This window comes from Drosophila busckii, chromosome 3R (assembly GCF_011750605.1).
Source record: "Drosophila busckii strain San Diego stock center, stock number 13000-0081.31 chromosome 3R, ASM1175060v1, whole genome shotgun sequence".
In the NCBI taxonomy this organism is placed as follows: Eukaryota; Metazoa; Arthropoda; class Insecta; order Diptera; family Drosophilidae; genus Drosophila; species Drosophila busckii.
The window spans coordinates 12,002,638-12,026,344 of record NC_046607.1 but is presented as its reverse complement, the minus strand read 5'-3'; the positions used below and the strand labels follow the sequence as shown (position 1 = coordinate 12,026,344).

At 38.7% G+C, this 23,707-nt stretch overlaps 1 protein-coding gene across 1 annotated transcript; it reads right to left on the bottom strand.

Annotated features, from left to right (window-relative positions):
* Positions 1-218: 218 nt before the first annotated feature.
* Positions 219-22,042, bottom strand: LOC108602190 (homeobox protein MSX-1). Its single transcript, XM_017990237.2, has 4 exons — positions 21,219-22,042; positions 993-1,171; positions 844-929; positions 219-791 (listed from the first exon to the last, which is right to left on the bottom strand). Exons 1-4 carry the CDS (start codon positions 21,886-21,888, stop codon positions 530-532), a joined length of 1,197 nt encoding a protein of 398 aa, XP_017845726.2. The 5' UTR covers positions 21,889-22,042; the 3' UTR covers positions 219-529.
* Between the last annotated feature and the right edge of the window lie 1,665 nt (positions 22,043-23,707).

Sequence of the window (23,707 nt, the reverse complement as noted above, 5' to 3'; positions counted from 1 at the left end):
TTTACGTATAATGAATAATTTTATACAAATTCAGACACAATACGATATTTATAATTATTCAATAAGCTTTAAAACAATGTAGAATCTAATTGGATACCAGTGGCTTGTTAATTTGAAAAATACGCAAGCGTCAGCATAATTAATCCATTAAAAATCCTGCACTAATTGCAGATATTATATAAACGCACATTTGTGTTTCTTTTGCTTGTTTAAATACGACAATTAAAATTTATTTTAGATTGCATCAACCTTACTCTACTTACATACTTGTATTACAAACAATTTAATTATTGCTGCATGCAGAGATTTACATACACACACATAGGTGTAATAGTAGTCGTATGCGTGATATTTAGACGAAATCACATGTAATTTATATGAAATTTAATACTACAATTAGGAGAATTATGTCGAGGAAAATTGCTTGTTTCTCCTTTTGGCAAATTAGAAGTGCTTACAAACGTATTTGCAATTTACAAATTGGACTAATTACGATGACGACGACGACGACGACGACGACGAAGCTAAGTTAGTTGCCATTAACATTGCCTAGCTCCAGCGAAGCGTGCGCTGCTTGGGGTGGCGGCGGGTAGAGCAACTTGCCGTCCGAGTAGCGCATCAGAGTCATCATCTTCAGCATGCGCAGCTCCTGTTTATCCTTGTCACGTGAGCTGCTCGACTGCTGCTGCTGGTTGCCATGCATCTGATGTTGGTGATGCGGATGATGATGGTGATTGCTACTCTGAGCTTGCAATTGCCGGCATCGTGTGGGTGCTGCTGACTGGTCGGGTCTTTAAAATACTCAAGTCATTAACATTCTCTAAAAAGCTTTTGTTCGCTGACAATTGTTTCACGCTTTGCACATCTTTTTTCAGCTCCTCCATGTCGCGCTTCAGCTTCGCGCGTCTATTTTGAAACCAGGTAATGACCTAAGAAATAGTTGCACAATTAAAATGATGTAAACTTCAGAGATAAAAGGATGAGATACTCACCTGTGCATTTGACAGTCCTAGTCCGGCAGCAATTTCATCGCGATCCGCTGGCGATAGATACTTCTGATAGAGAAAACGCTTTTCCAGCTCAAAGATCTGTTGATTGGTAAATGCAGTGCGTGATTTTCGCTTCTTCTTTGGATTCGAACGCGTGGCAAAGATGTTCAAGGCGGCGGCATCTTAAATGTGTGACAAAGTTGTAAAATGTGTGAGCAGCCATAAATATTTTTAACATAAAAGTTTAAAAACTCCAAACGCTTTTCCACTTTCAATTCAATCAGCATCAGCATCAGCAGCCGCGCACTAGTTCATCGATGGACATAATGGACAAACAAAACGTGGCCCATAAATACCACGCATAGGTAAAAAAAAGTATAAAAAGAGATTGAAGCCGCTTTGTTTTTATTGAGTGGAGATGCTTTGCTTGGCTTACCGATCATCAAGTTTTATGGGCGTTCACGCCGTTTGCCTAGTTTTGATTTTTTATTGGCAGACTCAGCGCCCAGCTGAATGATTTCCTTTATGGATATAGAATTGCTATTGTTGTTTGCTTAAGCGCTTTCGATTGGGATTTGATTGCCCAGCTATTTGTTTTGTTAGCATGTTTAAAGCTAATTGATGTTTCTTTTCGTTGGACGCAGCGGAAATCGCATTTAAAATGTTTATTTATCATATATACTATATACATATATCTGCTGCTGCATTTCAACATCTCGACTGCGGAAATGGCAGCTGAACTTTTGCTGCACAGCCCCTCAAGACAATAATATCAAGTTTTGTTAACATGTCCGACAATTAACAATTAAGATGCAGCCACAAGGACGCGCTTGTGTCCTTTTATTAGCGGGGTTGGTTTCCTTAATGTTTACCCACAGCCATTTTTGACACAATGCTGATGTGTTTATTGTAAAACTCATTTATCTACACTGACAAAAAACACGCCCCTTTCTAGTCGCCCTTTACCTAAGGGGCAGGCAGGCACTCAAGGCTGCGTGCTTATAAGCGATCTTATGTTTTTTTATAGGCAGCGGCACGTGGTCATCAATTTGCTTACTGTACTTGTTTCTTAAATTACAAATTCAAAATTATTGTTTCAGTAATATTGGGTTTAAGCATTTTCAGCATAAGTTTGATATGAAGGGTTTAATTTCAATTATTTTTAAGCATAAAATTTAAATTTGATCGAAGTTAAAGGTTCCAAATAGTTCGTAGCTATTAAAAATTCTTTAGTTTTGCTTAAAGTGTTTAAATTGCTTCAGTTTGAGTAGCAAAATTTGTATGATTTTCACTTTTATAACTTTGCTTCAAATTCAAATATTGCGTTTGCTTTTGCTTCTAAAAAATAAGTGAAACTCTCAGTCGAAGCGTAAAATAAATTTATATATTTATATGTTACAGCTTTAACCTTTGAACAATCAGCCATAAGCTTTTTAAATAAAAAGCTGTAACAACTAATTCAAAAAATTTAAAAAAAATGATATTTAAATTTCTTTAATTGCTCAAACTATATATTTTTATCTTTTCAAATAATTTTCAACAGCTGTACATAAGTTGCAAATAAATTTTAAGCTCCAATTGATTTTTTGCCATTAATTTTTTATTTGAACAATGCAGTGTTACTAATATTTAGTTTTATATGTCGCTATGCCTGAACTTTTAATTAAATTGCTTGTCTTGATTTTTTTTTTTGTGTATTGCCATGTTTGTTTTTGTTGCAAGTGCAACCTGCAATATTAATCCGGTTTGCTTTAGCTGCAAAAAGTTGCCAATCAGGCTACGTAGTTGGCAGCTGTGTAAGCCGTGACCACGCCCCTCACTATTGCATGTGGGCAAGTGGGTGTGCTGCTTGGCCATTTGTTGCGCTTTATTAATTATGTAAGCAAGCTTGCCACACACTCAGAGTCAGACACACTAACAAGTTTCACTCAAATTTACACAAAGACTTATGGCCTGCACCCACAAACAAAGCAGCAATAACAAAAGAGCAAGAGCAAGAGCATAACTAATCAAAGTGACAGGCAAGCGCTGGTGACACCACCTGGACACAATGGAAGTCGAGGAGCTGCTGCTGCTTGGCCAAAATAAGCATAAGTTATGTTAGTTGGAGTAGCGTTGCTAATTGAGACGCAAACAAAATGACGCATTGTCCTGCCAAGCCCGCAGCCCTCAAGTCCTTATCTACAAACTAGATCAAGCGACTGGCCTAATGGTGTTGCTGTAATTAAGCAAATTAAGCAGACTACAGGGCGGCTACTTTATTTAACAAACTGCATTAGCCATTGAGCCGCTTAGGCCACATTGATGCAATTCAATTAAAGCCAAAGGCAATAAAGTGCATTCTACTTACAATATAAATCTTAAGTGAAAGAATAAGATGCATATCGATGCTGCTGCTGTTCACACGCTCGTCAACGTTTTGTAAGATGATCTGATCTCTACCTAACAGTGCAAGCTGCTGCCTCCATGACATGTGGAATGTGTGTGTGTGTGTGTTGCTGGTGTCGGAGCAGCACGGAAGACTCAATTAGAAGCCGATTGTGCGGATTTATGAGCACAAGGAATTTCACATTTGTCGGTGTTGTGGCCTTTCGGCTGGCCTGGCTAAATAGCTGCCAATGGCTTTATAAGTTTGCCGCATGCATAAAGCAAAATTATGACAAACCGTGCGACGACCTTCGAATGCAAAAGACTTGCCGCCGCCGCTGCCGCTGCCGCCGCAGCTGAGACTGAGCCTGAGCCTGAGCAGCGACAAAGAGTTTTGCTAAAAGCGTTAATTACATGCCCGCCATGCCGCCAAATAATAAAGAACTGGCAACGAAGGAACTCGGGACAGCACAAATTGCGTTGTCCAGAAGCTCGAAAGCGTAATCAAAAACTAATTTTAATCCTGTTTGGGGCCACGGCTGATGAGGGATCAGATTAATGCGACGCACTCACTGCACCCAAACCCAAAGACCGACTCAGATTTTTTAGCGGTAGGTCCGGGTTAATTTATTCTAAATGGCTTTTTGAAATCTCCGAAAACACAACACGAGAAAATTTACTTATGACATGCAGCATCACAAAGGTTCCCCCCCGCCCCCCGTCCCACTCACGAGAGCGCTGCTCAGTCATGATGATTCACGTAGCTCGAGCTCGAGAGCTGAAGCGATTTTCGGGCTCTTTTTACATATTTCTCTCACTTTGGCGTGTCTGCGTGTTGTTAGCAACGAAATTGATGAGTTCGAGCAGGTTATAAAACTCGATACCTTTTGGCTACCTTTGTGCTTTTAATGCTCTGCATGTTGTTGTTGTTGTTATTTGTTGCTACCAAAAAGCCGAAATACAATAACAATAACACAAATTAATATAAGAAGATGAGACAAATTCAAAATCGCCGACAAAAGCGAGTCTCGAACCAACGAACGAACAAACGAACGCAACGCTCCATAACGAGAAAGTTATAAATTTTGGTATTTGTTAATGTTAATGTTGTTGCTTTTGTTGATCTTTTTGTGGGGTCTGCAACTGTCATCGTTGGCTGCTTGTTTACACGCTCGTAATACGCGCAATAATTTCGAATACTTTGTGTAGCTGCGCTGCTCTTAACTAGCTCCGCTCCCAACTCTCCAGAGCTTAACTTATTGTGGCTCAGCCCCACTTCTGTTTAAGAGGTCAATGCGCAGAGCTTACCATGGAAAGTCTTTAAGCCAGCGTGAGTGTAGCTACTTAAATATGAACATTAAGCATTAAGTCGTTCAATTGATTTTACTCTAATTGCTAAGGTATTAAAAAATAATACTTAGTAAGTATGAATGGTATTTTATATGCAAGACTTAAGCAACTGCAGCTGCAGCTATTTTATCATATAATAGAGCAAAAGATCCTGAAAGCCAATGCATGGAAATTAATTTCACTAATGAGTAGTTGCTGAACTTAGTCGGGAGCGCATGTAGCTCAGAGAACTGGAGTGCTACTATTGCTCTTTGTATTTATTCTGTGTTGATTATAAAAGTAACTCCACACAAGCTTCATTTCGTGGTTTATATAAAGAAGTTTATGTTCATTGAGTTGTAAAAACAAAATATTAGCAATTTATAATATGCGCGGATTGACCGAGTTCATTTAAAATTTCCTCTCAATTTATAACTTTGCTAGCAAAACATTTATTTAAGTTCTATTTAATGATTTTGTCTACGAAATTAAATAAATTATTGTATTATCAGCTAAAAATGTGTACATTTTTGTTAATTAAATTAATGATAACATTTCCTTCGTTTAAAGAATTTATTCAACACTAACTTTCACTTTATCTAACCATTAGCAAAAGTTTATAGTATGTAGCATATGAATTACTTTTAATTTCAGCTGCAGTCTATGCAAATTCTTTGTACTAACTATTTAAACGAAGCGTTACTGCCAACGTTATTTGCTTTAATTACTTTACTGCAGCTTTATGCATTTCTTGCTGACTCTCACCCCTTTCTTTCAGTGCACATATATTTGTGACATGTTTTTTTCTGTGTGCCCGCAGCTATTTTGATTGCTGTGTTACATGTTGTAAACATTAACATGGGTAATAATTTTGAAGTGCCTGCAATTTTCGGTGGCGCAGAGAACATGTCAACGGCCTCGAGGCAGCCAAAGCAAGAGCAATCAAGTTGTGTTGTTGTCGCACTCTTTAGGCTCATCAGAGGCGTTTTAATTTCTTTATATTATCGACAGCTTTCTTTTATATAGCCCCTGGAGTTGGAGTTCGGCAGAGCAAAAGGAGTAAACTGCTGCGCCTGGGAAATATCAACAAACCGTTAGCGGGCAGCATGTTCATCACCAGCAATTCATCAGACAGACAGACATACATATGGTACATGTATGTAATTACATCAGCAATACATGCGCAGTTTTTGATTGATTTTAATAGCTGGCAAATCAATTGCAGCTCCAATGAAGTCAAACGAAGCGCCGAAAACGTGGTCATCCTTAATTCAATAATGAATACGTAAAGCTATGCTTAGGTTCCAGCTACATGCAGCAGGCCCCACACGCGGCTCCTTTCCTATCCCCTCCCCCCCATCTCTTGCATTGCGTAAAGCTTCGCACTGGAAAACAAAAGCAAAAACAGAGAAAAAAACAACTGCGAGTTGAAGTTCCGACTGTCGGACCGAGGCTGGCACAAAAGCGTCGGCGGCGCTCTTTGATCAGCACGTATAAAATACTATGGCCACGCCCCTTAAAAGGTAGATTAAACGAGATGGCGCTCAGGCCAACGTATACTTAAGCTAACGTAACGTAAAGAGCAATGAAGTCACTCAGACGGTAGACGACGATGAGCTTCACTTCAATTGTGGACATGCGCACTGGACTTGGCTGCAACTACAACTTACACCCGAGGCGCACTTGGCACCAGTTGCACGATTGCCCACAGTGGAGCAAAATGTGCAGAATGCATAGCCAAAAGAGTTGGGGAAAAGCTTCTCAAAAATCAAAATAATTAAAGTATAAATTGAAGAGTCTATTAGGGATTAGTAGTGAACTTTCATACAAAGCATTGGTGTAATTCACAACAATCACCAACAAATTCACCAACATGCGCAACTTCCATGCAAAGCATTGGTGTAATTCACACCATTCACCAATAAATTCACTGACATGCATCTGTTTTGTTTCTTATTCTAATACAATAAACTGAACTCCGAATATTTGAATCTAATTCTACAATATTGAACGTTGGTGTCTTCAGATTTTAATATAAAAACTTAGAGCTCAAAGTTTTGAATACAATTCTACAATATTTAGCGTTGGTGAATTCTGATTCTAATATGGAACTCAATTGGACAATTTTTAGCGTTGGTGTATTCTGATTCTAATGTCTAATGCCTGGAACTCAAACTTGATCTATAATTCTACAATATTGAGCGTTGGTGTATTCATATTCTAATATAATAACCTGAAACTCAAAGTTTATAATACAATTTTACAATATATAGCGTTGGTGAATTCTGATTCTCTGGAACTAGAATACTTGAACTATAATTCTACAATATTAAGCGTTGTTGAATTCACAGAATAGTTTTCATTGATAAAATCAACAACAAAATCAACAATTTTGCTATCAGCTGCACTGAAGTAAAGTTGTTAATTCAATTGATGCAGCTTTTGCTCCACAGTGCTACTCGGCGGACTGCCCTGCTCAGCATAAAATACTAAAAATTATGTTGCACTGCAATTTGAAAGCAACGCAGGCGCAGCCTCCGACTTGGGCACTGGGCTTAAGTTTGGCTAGGGACAACCCCGCTCTGTCTGCGAGTTAAATGTTTGCATGCCTCTTAAAACGAAGCAGTCTGCGCTGTCTGTCTGTAGTCTGTTGGCTTTGGGCCACTGTAGGGCGGGAATTGGCGGCGTTGTTAAGTGAAAATCTGCGAGTGCAATCGCTAACATCAGCTAACAATGGTCATCATCATTAAAATGCGATCAAAGCTGTGGTTGCGCCTCAGTATGGAGGAGCAGCAGCAGCAGCAGCCAATGTATCCTGGGCGCTCGGCTCGGCTGATTGAGTGACCTTCCCAGGGCCGCAATGTAGGCCAAAACGTTAGTTGGCTTAATGTCTTTATAAGTAGCATGTGCACACATTGGTTAGTGTGGTTAGTGGGGATAGAGCTAAGAAATGTGCTTGTAATCAAAACCGTTTAAAAAACTACACACTAATTGAGTTAGAAGCTGGCTGCGACTTTGAAGCGACCGACAGATCAAAGAGTGCCGCCGTTTTATTGGTGGCACAACAAAAAGCGTTGACAACAGCATAAAGCCAACAATGAAGCCCTAGGCGAAGCGACGTACAAATAAATAGTTAGATAGATAGCTAGCTAGCTAGCTAGCTAGATGGATGGATGGATGGACAGACAGCCAAGACGATGATGTTGCTGAACAAACCGCTAACATGGCCCAAAGACATTGGTTCAACAATCTACGTTGGAAAATAAGAAAACGGAGCGTGGCTGCTTAATGAGCATTAGCTGAATTTATATTACAATAGCAACAACAACAACAACAACAACAAAAAAGCGTTGATATTATGACAAGCTGTCATAAATTACAAATTAATGAAGCACAGGCGACTAGCCAAATACACTACCTAAAAGAAATGACTACCCCAACAAGCAACACGGGAAGTTACGTTCTCAGGTAGCGCGATTTAGATCTCCGATCTTGAGAAACTTCATCGATCTGCATTTGTTCTCGCTGCTCTGCTCTTTGCTCTGCTTTTCGGCTGATTCAGGTGGCGGCCTGGCCATGCCTACCTTACACCTCGAGTAGCCAGAGCCGAGGCGAGAGATCAAAGAGCGCACTGCCGACTTAATAACATAAATTAATCTTCTCATTGTTAAGCGAGCCGAGCCAACGAGCCAACGAGCTACGCTTACGTTTTACGCAACGTAAGCAAGAGCGCACGACTGTGCAAGCGAGATAGCACTACTCTAAGAGTGACTTGCATGCGTGCCAAAAAATGAAAATTACACAACAACACGCTAACGCTAACTCCACAAGCTATGCTAATCCCCTCGAGCTCCGCTCTCCCCCTCAACTTCACACTAAGCACCATCCAGTTAACGCAGTGCAGCAACTAAAACGGCATTTAATTTGAATTTGATTTGATTTGATTTCCATTCATTCATTATTTTTAGCAGCCACGAGTGCGAGTGAGTTAGCTAGTGCGGGAGTAATAGAGATAGCAGGCTAAGCTGCTCATTGTGGCCGTCGGGCAAAACAAATCGCTTGCCAAAGCTGTTTTAGTTACACTCTCTAACTGCCAGAGTAGTTAGCTTTTGTTGGTGGGTTTAGCTTGGTTAACTAATTGACAATAGAAGTTAAGTTGTGAAGCGGGGCTTTAGTTAAATATTGAAGTTCAGCTGTCAAATGGTTCGATAAAGATTTTTGAATAGTTGAATAATTTAAATATTTGAATCCAATCCATTTATCCAGACTCAAGTTTCAATTATTTGTAGCTTATATATTTTTGAATAGGGCAATAATTAAAATATATCATCCAGACATACAGACCCAAGTCTCGATTATTTGTAGCTTATATATTTTTGAATAGGGGAATAATTAAAATATTTAATTCAGACATCCAGACTTTAGTCTCGATTATTTGTAGCTTATAATATATTTTTGAATAGGGGAATAATTAAAATATTTAATTCAGACATCCAGACTCAAGTCTCGATTATTTGTAGCTTATAGTATATTTTTGAAAAGGGGAATAATTAAAATATTTAATACAGACTCAAGATTCAATTATTTGTAGCTTATACTAGACTTTATATGAAATTTATAAATTTATTTATTTTATATATATATGTAGTTCATAATGCATATCCCGACTTTAGTCTAAATTATCTGTTACTTAGAAATTCAACTACAGATTGAATTCATTATTTAAATATATTTTTATTAATTGTAGTTTAGCTTTTAATAAAACATTTGACTACATTTTTATAAATTTAAAAAAAAGTTATAGCACCTCATTTTAAATTTTTTAATGTGAATTTTTGATGTTTTATTTTGACTACAAAATTGTTTAGTCTGTATTGATTTCAAATTTTGTATTTAATGCTCAAAAGTCAACAGCAAATTGATAAGTTTCGTTTATTGATTGTTATTGTATAAGAAATATTTATAATAATAGGGCTAGAGAGTATTGGCAGCTCGTCCATATGTAAGCATAACATGAATTTATTTTTAAGATCAAAGTAAACATGCCGCTGGCCAAGCTGATGAGCTGAGCTAGTCCAGCAGCGCAGGTAGACAAGCGGGGCAGGGGCAGGGGGGAAGCTGCAAAGGCAATCAAACGTGGCAAATATGTAGACGATTTTGATCGAACGACGGCAGCAGCAGAAGCAGCAGCAGCAGCATAAAGTATTTGAAATGACTTTCCGGCTTCAATGTGGCATGAGAGAGTGGAAAATGAAACGAGCGCAGCAAATTAGCTAATCAACGCCCATTAGTAGGCAAAGCGATGCGAGTTATACGAATTGGAATTTATGATAAATTTCCGTTAATGCGGCAGCGGCACTAACTATGTGAGTTTCGTGGACTGCGGCACGAGAGCAGAACTCACAATTCAAAAACAAGTTAATTTTCGCCAGGGCTGGAGTGTGAGGGGTGCGGCTTGCTGAGTGATAAAGCAGCCAAGTTTATAACGCAGGCAAAACGCAGCAGGACGACCAAATGTCTGGGCTATAAAACAAGTGCGAATGCACCACATGCATGACTAACTGTATGTGTGTGTGTGTGTATTAGTGTGCGTGTGCTAATAACACATAATTTTGCTTGTAAAACAACCGCTGCGCATCGTTATCGTTATTGTTATCGTTATCATTATGGCGCATTTTTATGTGCGCCTGCATGTTGACTTGCCACTTGGGCTAAAGCAACTCGCTGCCAACGACAATATTATTTTATTTATGTTTATCGATATGGCCAAGCAGATAAGCAGGCTTAAAGCTGCTGCTCTGCTGCTGTTGGCCTGGCCAACTGTGCGCTCGTAGGTTTGCTTTTTAGTGGGCGCCATAAAATGACAGAAAACCAGAAATTTTTGCGAATAGAGTTGCCAAGCGCAAGAGAAAAAATCAATTTGAATACAAAATTTGCATGTTGCATGTGGCAACAAGCGAACTAGTTACAGTTATGGACGCTTGGCATGACAAATAAATGAGCTCGCCATAAATTAAAGTATCAAGCGAACTTGCAACTGCCACCTGACGACGTGTCACCAGCCAATTGTTAAGCCGTTGATATATATACGTTGCAGCAACAGTGGGCGTGTTGCACGTTGCGTTAATTGCAACAAATAAAACTTGCCACAGTTTTATGCTTGTCAACTATTTTTTTTTTTTGTTGGCTGCTGCGCCAGCGCAAACAACGCGCATATTTATTTAATTGATACACACACACACACAGACGCACAAATTTATGTGCGTTTGTGTGTAAGCGACGACAAGTTTTTGTTGCTGCTATTTTTTTGTTGCTGGCATTGCTCTTGGAATTTATTTAATTAAATCTACGCCCCGTTGGCTGCTCTGGCTCTGAAACTGCCAAATACGCATAAATTGCGTAGTTTATGCATTTTGGCCATCGCCCCATGCCACAGGCGCTCAGGCCATTACGCATACGCCGCATATAACGCTTAAGCTTATAGCATGCAGCTGTCTGCATATGTGTGTGTCTGTGTGTGTGTGTGTGTCAACTGGCCAACAAATGATGTCTTATGACAATTTCGTTGGCGTTTATAAATGTGCTGCGCATGCCTTGTGGCAAGTTTGCAAGTTGCCACTTGCAAAAGCAAAAATTTAGCATAAGAATGCAACGCAATTAGGTTTAAAAATAAAATTGCATAGCGTATGGCAACTGATAAATATATTCATTGTTTTAAATATATTCTTGTTTTAGAATTCATTTCAGTTATAACAAATAAGCTTAACTGCACAAATTAAATGTTAAATAAATATATAATATTAACAAAATAAAAAATAAATAAAATTAAAAAGAAAATAGTAAACTATATGCAAGTTTTAATGCAAATGCTAACCATATTCTTTGCTTAAAACATAGTTGCTAAATTGCGATTAGATTTACAAATCAATTAAATTATTTTTGGAAAGTAATCGTAGTCACTATAGTTCGCTTGAGAAAAATGTGTGATTATTTACGATTACTAAAAATCAGAAAAAACCTAAAACGACCACAAATTGTAAAAATAATCAGAAATAATCAAAAATATTTTTTTTAGCAGTAAGAATGTTTTAGATTTTTTTTTTGATTATTTTTGATTTTTTTTTTAGATTATTATAGATTACGTAAAAATATTGTTATAAATTTTTAAAATATATAGCAAGCTATTAAGTTTTAGAATTCACATCAGGCATAACAAATAAACTGAACTGCTATATGCAAGTTTAATTAAATGCTAAAAAAATATATAATATTTTTAATATAATGAAATATATTTTTTATTGCTTACAATTATAAATCAAGTGCTTAGCTTTATAAAAAGAATCAAAATGCATTAATTTTCATTAAATAAACCCAAAGAAATCAGAACATAATCATTACTATATATTAATTGCTAAAAATATAATAAATATAAAAAGATTGCAAAGCTTGTTCGCTTGGTAATTAAAATGCATTAATTATCATTGCAGAAAAGTTAACTAAATCAGAAATTTATAAATATAATAATTGCTAAAAATATAAAAAGCTTGCATAGCTGCAAAGTTCGCTTAAGCAAGCTGTCTGCATATTTTAGTTAACTATAAAAATAAGCTAAACTACAAGCCAGTTACAAATGCAAGTTTACATATATAAATGTAATTGCTTAAAATATTTTAAAAAAATTAAAAAAATATTACAAGCTGAAGTCTGCTTAGTTCACTTGGCGCAGCTGCCTGCTTATTGCTGCCATAAGTAGCTTGGCCATTGTTAGCACACACACACACACACTCAGCACACATGTGTATGTGCATGTGTGTGTGTGTTAGCCATTGTAATGGGCGGTTTAACAAAGGCGCATAGTTAAGCATAATTTAATAGATACGCGGCCAAGTTTTTGCCAAGTCTCGCTTTATGGGTTGACAGTATTGTGTTTGTTGTCTAGGCCAAGTTTGTATGCGCGCGCGGCTGTCATGAAGTTGATGAATGCATTATTATTATTGTTATTGTTGTTGTTGTTGGGCATAGTTTGTTAACTCTTTGTTGAAAAGCGTTAATTGAGTGTTGCGAATGTGCAACGGCAATTGAAATTGTTTATGACTTTGCCAGGCAGCTAACAACAATGTGAGCTGCAATTGTAAGAGCAACGCTAATGCATTAACGGCTTAGGGGCTATATAGCTGGGCTAATCAGCGGCGACATCTGAGTGTGCGCACAGATCCTGCATAAAAGGAAGCTAAGCGATCCTGAAGTGCACTAATTAGTTGGCCACATTAATTATATACTTTATTAATAAACTGCAGCCCTGGTAGCCACTTGAACTCAACTGGCAGCCACTTGACGGCGTCTGTCATAGAAAATTTTGAGTCTCTTTTTTTGTTTTTTAGTGCCTTTTAATTGCCGTAATTAGCGAGCAGCAAGAGCTAAAGACATTCAAGTGCAGTCTGGCTCCAAAACATGGCGTCGAGCAAGGCGGAAGCTGCCAGCGAGCATTAAGATAGGCCATAAATTAACACCAAACCGATTAGTGAAAAGTGCCGATGCATATCGCAAAATACAAACATATGTCTGACTGTTGGATTATTGGCACATTAAAATCAATTAAGTTGAACTGCAGATGAGATAAAAAACAGACGCAGCAGTTTCATAGGCTAATGAGGCGCCGCTTAGCGTGATTTAGTTGTATAGACAATATATAAACCTATGCTGATTGTTCAGTCGTTGTTGTCATGTCAACTTTGCAGACAGTTAAAACTAAAATCAAAGTGAAACTTCATTTAACAAGAGTCAAAGTCACTTTAATTGTAATTACAAACCAAAGCGCAAAAGCAATAAAATGCACTAAACTTTGCATACGCTTAAGATTTATACAAATTGTTAGCAGTTATAAAGCGTTATAAAGCCAAAGCAACTGCAGTAAGTGTATACAAAATTAAAAGAGGGCTGTGGAGTCGTCTGGCTCACTAACTGGCACTTGAGCCCGCGGCTTTTGGGCTTTGGCTTGGGCTTTATGCATGTTTAAGCAGCAGCAACGCTGCATGTCGCTGGCTTTATTAAATTACTTGTCAAAAGTACACACACACACACATACACACACATGTATATAGTATATAGTACGCACGCGAGTCGTGCTGTCTGGAGTTGGCTTAAATGAACTGGCCAGGCTAGTACCTGTTTTTTTTGCTTTTTTTTGGCTTGCAGAAGGCGTCGCATTGTGAACATGAAACAAACCGACAACTTGACTTGCATATGCTTAGTTGTATGTGTGTGTGTGTGTTGCCAGCTTTTCGTTGGCATAACAAGACTTGTCACAACACTTTGCGCATGAACTCAGCTCAGCTTGCCAAATAAAAAAACACAAACGTTTTACACAGCGCAACACAAAAGCAACAGAAATCAATTATTGCAAACATTGCTGACTTCACTTCACACCCACTAGCAAACTGCTTGGGGATTAATTAATCTTGTCAGCGACTGCAAGTCATTTGCCACAGCAGCAGCAGCATCAAATAGTCAAATTAATTTTCTTCACACTTTAATAAACTGCTCGCTGGTGTGCGCGTACTGCTGGCAGTCAGTGCCCTTCGCCTTTGTAGGTGTTAAATGTTTTGTTGACATTGCCCAGTGCAGTCTTCCTTCCTTCCTTTTGTTGCTGCTGCTGCTGCTGCTGCTCACGTTTCGTGTTAAGCAAACATTTTGTTCACAGCTTCCAAACACAGATTTTTAGCTCGAAGTTTGTCGTTTGGGGTTGTTTTGGTTGCTTGTCGCTCTTGTTCTAATGTAAACAGTTTTAGTTCTTTTGATATTTCTCAGCTTTTATTGCTGCGCATTGTTGAGAATTTTATGTGTTGTTTTAGAAACTGTTTTGAAGTGATTTTTGTATGTTGCGTAGCTACATGTCTATTTAAATTACTATTTTGCTTCAGAGTTGTTGCAGTTATTAACAATTTTGTATCTAATCTAATCCTAGTTTTAAAATAAAGTTTTCAAGCTTCAATTATTTAATTAATAAAAAATTTAAATTTAATATTTCACCTAATAAATTTAATTAAATTTAAATTAAAACAATTTTACTTTTACTTAATAAAAAATTGTATGATGACTCTTGTTGTCTTTTTTATATGAAAAGAAAAATAATTCTGCGACTATACGAACTCTATGCAACCCAAGAAATATTCTTAGCCCTTATATACTTCAAAGCCCAACAGCTAATTGTATCATAGTTGGAAGCTTCAATAGTAATACTATTAAATTTTGATTAAGCTATACTATAAATTGCATATTACCTAAAGCTCAAAGCATTTTATTAAGCTTATTGAAGCGGCCAGCACTTACCATTTTCAGTTAGTTTATAATAATTAAGTTTGTATAATAATTAATCTTGTAAATAAATAATATTAAGCTTTACAATTATTATTGTTCAATGCCTTTTTAGTGTGCATAGTTAAGCTTATCAAATTTAAAAACGAAAGCATAATTTTAAATACTTTTAAATATTTTCTTTTATCGTCGACAATTCATAGTTGACAAGAAATAAATAAATGCAAAATTTTGCATTTTTGGCACAAGTAGGCGTGGCTGACTTCATTAAATTTTTTCATTCTTTATAAGGTTATCGAATTAATGCCAATTGTAATGTTACGATCAACAGAACATTTGGAATTTAAGAAAAAGGTAGAAGCCTGCATCGGGCTACGATTTGCTTTCATTAGTTTTAGTTGAAAACAAATATATTAAATGGATAGATCCCTTAATATTAGTTAAATATTAAGCCTATCATACTCTATTCTATACAATCCTAAGATCAACAATAATCGCTTACGTTATGCAGTGAGTTTTACTCTAATATTAATTGCATAGAATATGCGTTTCCCAATTTTATTTTCTTCAAGCTGCATTACCTAAAATGTCGACTCATATTTATGTTGAAATAAACGTAAATTAAATATTATATCAGACACTTTATCGACTACGAAAATGTGCAATTAGTTGCGCTTTGTCTGTCTGGCGCGTTCTTAGAATAGCTTCGAATATAGTTGAGCTGAACTAATCGCCGCCTGCTTAACGTTAAATTTCGCATTACAATGCGGCATTCATCTTGGCATCAAATAGGCATCAAAAGTGCAGCAGATCAGACATCAGCAGCGGCTCATCATCAGGTGCATTGGCTGGACGCTGCACCTGTCAGCGCAGCGAATGCAACAGAATTTGGAGCAGCAGCAGCAGCGGCCCGCAGTTTGTTTTTTAATGTCGTTGCTGGCGTAGCTGTGAATAATTTGGCCATCCGCTCAGCTTTGTCCTCTGCTGCTAATGATTTGAATGCTTTAATTTATGCTGGCTTTTTAGCATTAATCATCAAAAGACTTGAGCGCAGCAGCGAGCGAACGAGGGTCGCATCAAATGATTTGTTGCAATTGCAACTATTTGCAGTAGCTGCAGCACACGCCCCAGACCCAGCAACACAAACAGGTTACACCAAAGCGCCAAGTGACCCACATACTTGTGTATGTGTGTGTGTGTGTTGCATCGTTAACGTTGCAGCAACTTTAGTTAGCTGCGCCTTTTGGCTTGGCCCATTGGACTGCGAACTACTTGCGCTGTCTGTTGGTCGCATCAATCTCGACTGCAGCTAAAATGGCCTACGGGCCACACTTGCCACAGCAGCGGGTTGGGGCAAAATGCGTTTTTAAATGGCATTTTATGCGTTGCGCGCGCTTTTTGATGTTCGACACCCAAGCACATGCCCAAAAATTCACAGCTCCAGCCCCAGCCCCAGCCCCAGCTGGGGTCAAGCAGGCAGCAGCGAAGCTCTGGGCGACTACGACTGCGTGATTAATGTTGAGCATAAACGCAAACTGCGAATGCGAATCCGTTTGCGAATGTGAATGCGTTTTTAAGAACTTTGACAAGGTCCTGACTTGGCACAGAGGCGGCCGCCCATGTGTCTGTGTCTGTTTCTGTGTTGCTTGGCCAACTCATTTGTGCAGTTTTCTGGCAACAGTTGGCCTCCCATATGGCCATGATAAAGTTATTACCAAAATACGCTGTTAGCTTTCGCACTCTCTCTCTCTCTCTCTCTCTCCCGCTCTGACTCGCTGCTAACTGTCGATGCTTGATTTTCGCTTGTCTTGTCTTTATAGCGTAGCCGGCTTGGCTCGCTTTGATCTCGACGCGCAGTCGCTGCCGCCGTCGCTGCGTCGCTATAATGGCCAGCGCAGAAAAATGCAACTTGAGCTCAATTAGTGCTCATCAAAAGCGTGCAGGTAACACCTTCAGTGCGTTCTTGGCAACACACACACACGCACAAGTATTTGCCTTCCGCTCATTGTTTGGTGCTGCCTCGCGCCCTGTGGCATGCAATTTGCTCAAAGCAACTTGCCCCAGACCACCCGTATATATGTTGCTTGCTTTGTCTGCATGTGTGTGTGTCACTGTGTGTATGTGTGTCCTTAGGGCTGTTGGTGTCGTTCGCGTTCAAAAGTTTTTCTACTTGTTTGAAAGGCAAATCGTTTTGAATATTTTGGCGAATATTTAATGCCTAGACCATAATGGCGATTTGCTTTATGACTGACTAACACGCAAACTCATATTTCTGTTGCTATTTTATAATAATTTTTAATAAAATATTTGAAGGCGCAACCGTTAATTATTGAATTTATGCGAGCGCCACAGCTTGTCAACTTGTTTGCCCAACATGCGCCAAAGCTATTTAAAGTGCTGTAGGGTATGCGCAAGTTGAGTACAAAATAAAATTATTTTATATACGAGTGCAAACAAATAATAAAACTTAGTTAGTTTTTACACTATACTTTGCTGACTATAAAAAGTGTATATTATAGTTGAGCGCATGTATTATTTATTTACAAATTTATCGCTAAAAGCAATATTCATACGAAACAAATAATATTAATGCATTAAATTTTATATTTATTAATAATTTTGTTTGTATTCCATATAAAGTGTATATTGTAGTCAAGCTTATGTATTTATTTTTATAAATTTAGCTTATTGCTACATTTTGCTACAACACAATTAATAAAATTGAGCTAAGCTGTTGGGTTTTCTTAACATTTCGTTTGCAGCAGCTTAAAAAGTGTATATTGTAGTTGAGTTTAGCTATGCATATTTATAAATTTAGCTTTTTAAGTAATTTTGGTATAACAGCAATAAGCAAAAATACTCAAACTATTGCTCAGTTTATTATTTTGTGCAGCTCTTATAAAAAGTGTATGCTGCAGTCGAGCTTAAATTTAATAAATTTGCTTTATAAGCTATTTTAAGTTTGAATGTTCATCTCTTAGTCTGCAATCGATTTAATAATTTTGCTCATAAGCCATTTTAAGTTTAAATAATTTACTTATCATTTATTTCTGTTTGCTTATGCAAAGTGTATGCTGTAGTCGTGTGTATGCTGACTGCCCACTTCTAGCAATTCTTCATGCTCATACTCACATACTGTGAGTTTTTATTAGAATTCTGTTTTCTTTGCTATGCGCCTGCAGTCATTTGCTTAATTTATATTGAGGCAAACGCGAAACGCGTTTTATACTCGTTTATTTAGTATTATTTATTTGTTGTTGCTGTTGATTTTTGCTGTTTAACGCTTTTTGCCGTTTTAATGTCATTAACAGATTTCGTTGAAAACTTTGCACGCCAGCGATTAATCATTCGAAATGAATTTTGTAGCTATTGACGCACTTGAGTGTTGTTTGGGTATTTAAATTGCATGAAATTGCAAACAATTTCTAAAGTGTTGCAATCATTAAGCCAAATAAATTATTAACTTATAACTAACTAACAACGAAAATGCATAAAGCGCAAACATGTTGCGCCTAGATATGTATCTAAAAATAGGCGCATGTTGCTTTTTGTAGGCGTGGCTGCACGCCATTTTGTATGTCGCATGTAGTTTGTCGATTCCAAAATAACAAGCAAACATTCAAAATATGTTACGAACATCAAAGCGGAAAAGCAATTTTCTCGTCAGCCAATTGTCGATTTATTATAGATAGAATATATGTATATAGATAGTTAGATAGACTGTTGTTGAGTTGACGTGACTGAAAATTGCATTCTAACGATGTTGGTTAAAAGCAAGTTTACATGGTTGTTAGCAATGCAGCTCGACACAATTTGCAGTCGGTCGGTCGACGGGGCTATAAACTATAAGCATTTGCATTTGTAATTATAATAATTTATGCTAAATATACAGACATGTATGCAAAGTGAGTGCTTATTGCATTTTGGCACCCTCTTGACTTTTACAGTTCAAGAAAATGTGCGCAACATTAAGTATACGTCTAGTTGAACTAATTAGTTTTGACTGCGCTTCCCACTAAGCCGTTAGAGAGCGAAAGAGAGAGCGGCAGCCCGCATGTTGTAAAATGTTTACACTGCTATCTGTCAAATCAACTGTCAACTCAAAGTGCCATCAACGATTCTTCTGCTGCTTCTTGTTGTTGTTGTTGTGGTTCATGCTTGGCTGGGGCCAAAGACTTGGCTGGCTGGCTGACTGGTTGGCTCTTCGCTTTCGGCTGCCATTGCCATTGTCAAGTGGGAAAAGTTTTAGTAATTAAATTGTAATTAGGGCTGCATCCGTTGCCGCTTTGTTTGTTCTTCGTTCAATAATGCGACTGTCTGCGCCAATTGTCTTGCCGTTTTATCAACCACCAGCCACCAGCTCAGTCAGTCAGCCAGTCAGCCAGTCACAGTAAAAGCAGCGTCAACAGCCCGTGCCAGCAACACCCCAAGCCTCTGCCTCTCTCTTTGCTATCACTCTGCTTAAATTACCATTATTATTTTTATAAAGTTGCGCAGCTCTCATAATTGACAAGCCCTAACGACAGCTTCGGTTGTGCTACAAATCGTTACAACTTTTCAAGCATTTGCATTTGTTTATGTTTTTATGCCAGCCATAGGGGCTATTAAGAGTGTGGCCCCTTTGTATAATAATATGCGTGTGCTTATTAAGGGCATTTGTAAGAGATAATGTTTGTTTCCATCACACAAAGTAATAATTAATAGCTTGGCTCCAACCCCAAATTATTGCATTGAAGTGTATTTAATAGTCGTTCAATGTCAGTTATGCTAATTGCATTAGCAGCATTTGTAAGTTATGCACTTTAATTGCAATAGAGTATATCCTTTATATAGAAATATGCTTAGATTAATAATTAATGGCTTGCCCAATCGAATTTATTGCATTGAAGTGTATTTAATAGTTGTGCACTGTCAGTTATGCTAATTGCATTGCCAGCATAAAGTAGTTACTTTGTATAGAAATATGCTTAGAGTAAAAATTAATCGTTTTATTACAGCCAAGTGTATTTAGTAGTTGAGCTTTAACATTTAGCTTGCTTGCATTTATATAGTTCAATGCTTATGACTTTATTGCAGACTTTAAAAGTATATTTTGCAGTTTACTACATTTAATTTATGTTTAGCAAAGCGTATTAAATAGTTGAGCTATTTGCTTTGCGGCACAAATAATTTATTTATGTTTTTGAGCGTGCTAAGACGATTGCGCTATTTAATTTACAAACATAAACTGTAATTAATATATTGCCCAACCCAAACCAGCAACTAAGTGTATTTAGTAGTCGTGCATTGCCATTTATGCTAGTTGCAGTTCACTGCTTATGCATTTGCTGCAGTTGGCAACATAAAATTTAAACTAAATCTAATTTCTTGCTGTTGACAAAGCGTATTTACTAGTTGTGCACTCAACTGAGTTAACAACTTGAGCTTTTAATTACTCAGCGCTTGAGCCGGAAGTAATGCAAGTACGTGAGCATATAGGATACGATTCTTTTCCCAGCTGAGCTGCAATGGCGGCGGCCTGCGCTTTTGATCAGCTTCTAATTGGCGCGAGAGAGAGAGAAAAAGAAGTGCAATGGGCATAAATTGCCAACCGGATGCCCCAGGGTGGCTTGGGAAAAAATGAAGTTGGTATGGCGCTAAGCTAAAAGACTATGGAAAGCTCTCGAGCGGCAGTCAAAGCGCAAGTAATAATCATTTGCGTAATCAGATTGCGAGCGCGCAGCACTCAATGCCACTCCAGAGCAGACAGTAGCTGGTGTGGCAACTACTAAACTGATTAGATGGTCATGCCAAAGCAAAAGAGCACGGGGAGAGTCGCAGCAGCGGCCGCTACGTGCTGCGCGTAAATTCAATTTCAGTAGCTCAAACTCAAGACTGAGCTCAAGTCTTAACGAGAAAAATCAACGCCGCTAAGCAAATTATGGCGAACGATACGCATGCGCATCAGAGACTCAGAGGCTCAGCCTCGGATCGAAGCGAGATGAGTTTGGGTCTGCGACTGGAGTATGAGGCAATCAGTCAGCGAGCACGTCTGGTAATGGCTGGAAATTGATTTAGCCACCTCAGGCAGCTGACCTTACTACTGTTTTTACGCTTTAAGCAGAATCTCATCAAGACGTAATGACAACAATTGATCAATCTCGGCCGCACAATCATCCAAGTGATGCTTGTGTGGCTGCGTTTATATTAAAATGTAATTTAGTTGCGGTTGCCACTCACCTTGCTCCTCATCAAAGTTTTTGGTGGATAGCTGGAAAAGCGCATCAAGCGGCGTATCTGGCGCAGCGCCCGCTGCTGGTTTTGTGCACGCTTGGGCAGCGGCTTTGTCCTCTGGCTCACGCTTGGGCGTGCTGCAGTTGCTGCTGCTTGAAAGCTCGGAGCTGCCATCCTCGGAGGCAATGGGTATAATGGCAGGATCCATGTTCATTTGCCGCAGCAGCTGCGCTTGGAAATGTTCCTGCAGCTGCCGCTGATAGTCCCAGGCCAGGCGCTGCTCATAGCTGTGCAGCAGAGCAGGCGGCAGAAATGGATGCAGTCCAGCATGCAGCAGCGGCATAGCAGGTGCTGTGGCTTGTGGCATAGCAGGTGCTGTGGCTTGTGGCAAGACAGCGGCAGGGGGCGCCGCTTGTAGCCGCTCATGCAACAGCAAACTTGGCGGCGCGGGCGTGGCCGTCTTGCGCTTATCATTGCGACCCAAGATGTCATCAATCGAGAAGCTCTTGATGCGTTCCGCGGGCGCAGCATTTGTGGGACTGCGCAGCAAACGCAAACGCTTCAGATTAGCTCTGGGCGGCGGCGGACTGGGTGAGCCCACTGAAATTTCGGATACGGCCGGACTGCTGCAGCTGCGTGAAGCTCCAACGGGACTCAGCGTGCTGCGTTGCGGCATTTTAAACACTTTTACTAAAGTTCAAACTAGCACATGGCCATGGGTTAACACACAAACTTGGCAGTTACTAACTTTTTGGGCTTTTTGTGAAAACGCGTCGGCAAATACGCGGCGCTGTGGCAACGACAGGCAGAGCGAGTCCAGTGTGCAACGTTCAACATTCAACATCAACAAAATGCGAGCAGCAAACAACGAAACGAAACACATGCAAGTCTGTTGCGCTCTCTCGCTCTCAAACTGACGCTCTCGCTTGCGCGCTCTGGCTTAGGCTCCAACCGGTTTGGTTTTGTTCGCTGACGTCATCAACTGGCAGCTGCGCAGTCTAATTGGAAACGCCGCCTCAGCAGCACTCAGCTGCGCTAACAGAGGCGTGCTCTGCTCTCTCGCTCGCTGACCAATCAGCGTGCAGCATGAGCGCAACTTACCCCAAGTTCCGAACCACCCGCTCTCTTCACTTCTCAAATGACAACGCGCGCTGTCAACGTACAAAACGTCATCAATTTAAGCAATTTGACAGCTCTCACTCTCGCGCGCTCTCTCTCGCTCTCACTCTCTTGCTCTCTTTTGGCTTTTGTGGCTGTGCTTTCCACACCGCTGGCTGTGTTAATTATCGTAATTGCTATTGCGCTCACTCGCTCCATCGCTCTCGCTCTGACTCGCTCCTTTAATTTTTTTCTTTTGTTTTTTTTTTGGCACAGCTGCTCGCTTGGCGCACTCAATTGTCATCAATAATGATGTCTAGTTTTCTGGCTCGGACTGTGCCGTTGTTGTTCTTATTTTTACTGTGATCGTCTCTATTTTCACTGCTCACTGCGTCAAATTGCACAAAAAGTCTTTAAAATCGACTTTGGCAAAAGGTGTCGTCGCCGTGTCCATTGCCCCAGTCTCAGTCTCTCAGTTCTCTTGCTCGTTCTCATTCCTCACACGCACACGCACACACACATGCACATGCACATTGGCACACATATGCATGTTCGTGTGTATTTGTATCTTGTCTGCATTGCATTTAAATTGATTGCAGTAAATCACATTTGGCCTGCCAAAGTATTTGTTGTGTTTTCTATTTCCATTTGTTTTCTTTTTGCGTTTCTGAACATTATTCAATTTTAGCGTTCGCGTTGTTTGTTCTGCTTTTTTCGTTTTGTCGACATCACTTTTTTTCTTTGATTTTAGCTTTGCATGCAATTGTCTATTTAACTGCATTGCGCCTTCGTGAAGTTCAGTTAAGTGAAATGATGCAACTGTTGAGCCCCAGCCAATCGATAGTCTCAACATTTTATTTCTTGCTGCGGGTCCATCCACAATCACTCAGTTGTTGAATAGCTGAAAAAAAAAGAAAGATAGTTAGTAAAAAGTACTTACAATTCATTAAGCTAAATATTAGATATATTATATATTTTTTAAATTCTTTAAATAAAATAAAATAGTTTTAAATGTTGGAATATACTAAATTAGGGATTCAAATAATGGAAACCAACATTTGTTGCTTGAATTGAAATATCAATAGATATTTTTTTTTAGAGCTGAGCACTTTAAAAATGTAATAACTGATTTCAATATATATTTTTTCTCATTAATACTTTACTTGGCAAGTTAGGATCTCTAGATACGTAGACTAGTTGATTTAGATTTTTTTTCTCATTATTTGCAACGAATGTTGGGTCTGTTTAACACTTCCAATCTATAAGTTTATCAAATCTAAAAACAAAAACATAATTTTAAATTTAATTTCTTTTGGAAAGTTAGGATCTCTAGAAGAATTAATCCACGCATCCTTTTTACTATAACCCATATAATTCTTATTGTTTTTATTTATATA